This window comes from Arachis hypogaea, chromosome 9 (genome assembly GCF_003086295.3).
Source record: "Arachis hypogaea cultivar Tifrunner chromosome 9, arahy.Tifrunner.gnm2.J5K5, whole genome shotgun sequence".
Taxonomy (NCBI): Eukaryota; Viridiplantae; Streptophyta; class Magnoliopsida; order Fabales; family Fabaceae; genus Arachis; species Arachis hypogaea.
Genome location: NC_092044.1, coordinates 49,309,141 through 49,310,766, shown reverse-complemented (window position 1 = coordinate 49,310,766; position 1,626 = coordinate 49,309,141). Strand labels below are relative to the sequence as shown.

General features: G+C 39.7%; 1 protein-coding gene across 1 annotated transcript; it reads right to left on the bottom strand.

The window, feature by feature from the left end:
* Window positions 1–523: 523 nt before the first annotated feature.
* On the bottom strand, window positions 524–1,615 carry LOC140175118 (uncharacterized). The gene is made up of 3 exons (XM_072202045.1): window positions 1,526–1,615; window positions 1,041–1,303; window positions 524–743 (listed from the first exon to the last, which is right to left on the bottom strand). Exons 1-3 carry the CDS (start codon window positions 1,613–1,615, stop codon window positions 524–526), a joined length of 573 nt encoding a protein of 190 aa, XP_072058146.1.
* Window positions 1,616–1,626: the final 11 nt, after the last annotated feature.

Genomic DNA, 1,626 nt, shown 5'->3' with positions numbered 1-1,626 from the left:
AGAGTTGGTTAGTTAGTGACTTGACTTTCCCTTATTAAGTAAGGGATGACCAAGTGGAACAACAACCTTTTATTATTACACTTTGGAAAATTCAACAAGGATAGAACTTCCAATTAATTTTCTCCCAGTCAAGACTTTTATTTGAATTATATAAATTCTCTCGTAAACTTCCATTGCTTAAATTCACTGTTATTTATTTTTCTGTTTCTCAAACTAAAAAATTTCTTGGAAAACCTCTGACCAATAAAATAGCACTCTTTTGTCAACTCGTTGGGAGACGACTTGGGATTTCTACTCCCAGTATTTGGTTCTTAATTTTGTGACAACTCTTTTGTAAATTAATAAGCGAATTTTAGTCAGTTAAGAACTATACTTGCAATGCTATTTTCTCTATAAACTCTTAATCGGCCAATTTCTTCCACGTCAATACCTCCACCGGGATCATTGCCTCCGTGCCGTATACTAATTGGAAGGGGGTTTCCCCTGTGGAGGAGTGTATTGTTGTATTGTAGGCCCATAAGACTTATGGGACTAACTCTGCCCATTCGCCTTTTGCATCGCCCAGCTTCTTTCTCAAAGCTTGTAAGAGGACCTGGTTGGCGGCTTCTTCTTGATCATTTGTCTGGGGGTGCTTGACCGAGCTAAAGTGATGCTTGATGTGAAAATTCTGTAAGAATGAAGCAACTCGAGAATCAGTGAATTGTCTCCCATTATTAGATATGAGCTCACCTGGTATTCCATATCTGCAGATTATGTTCTTCTAAAGGAAATATTGTACCTTGTTGACCGTGATTCGTGCTAATGGTTGTGCTTCTATCCATTTGGAGAAGTAATCTACGCAAACTAAAAGAAATTTTACCTGACCTGGTGCCTTTGGGAAAGGTCCTAGGATGTCCATTTCCCATTTGTAAAAAGGCCAACTTACTTCTGAGCTATGTAGGACCTCGGTCGGATTGTGTATCACCTTTCCGTGCTTTTGACAGCCATCACACTTTTGGACTTTGCTTGTGAAATCGCGTTTCATGGTTGGCCAGTAGTACCTAGCCCTAACCAGTTTTGCTACGAATGCTTGGTCGCAAAAGTGGTTACCGCACACTCCTTCATGGATATCATCTATTGCCAGGTCTGCCTCTTCCTTGCTAAGGCATTTGAGGAGTGGCCTGGAGAATCCGCGCTTGTATAGCTCGGTTCCCAGCATTGTGTAGAACCTAGCCCGTATTTTGAAGAGTTTTTGATTAACATCGTTTGATGGGAGTATTCCTCTACTGATGTACATTATTATTGGAGTCCTCCAGTCTTCGTCCTGCAAAATACTCAGTATATGTGTTAGGTTTAGGCTAAGGTTTTCTAGCGTTAGTTGTGAGAGCTTTGGTATATTTTTTGTTTTTCTTGTTGTTTCCAATTTGGATAAAATGTCGGCTCGGCTGTTATTTTCTCTTTGTATGTGAATAATTTCAAAGTTTTTGAATTTTGAAATGAGTTCTTTCACTAAATGCCAATACCTTTCTAGTAGAGCATCTTTTACCTGAAATGTTCCCTTTACATGTTGGACCACCAGAAGAGAGTCACAATGTATTGTGATTCCAGGTGCCTGAAGTCTTAATGCGAGAGTCATTCCCGCAATGA

What these genes read in the sequence shown, in the direction of transcription:
- LOC140175118 (XM_072202045.1), bottom strand. Translation starts at nt 1,615, where the DNA reads ATGACTCTCGCATTAAGACTTCAGGCACCTGGAATCACAATACATTGT. An exon ending in ATGTAAAGGGAACATTTCAG is followed by an intron (nt 1,304 to 1,525) that starts GTAAAAGATGCT and finishes AGTATTTTGCAG; the next exon opens with GACGAAGACTGGAGGACTCC. An exon ending in GCAAAACTGGTTAGGGCTAG is followed by an intron (nt 744 to 1,040) that starts GTACTACTGGCC and finishes CATAATCTGCAG; the next exon opens with ATATGGAATACCAGGTGAGC.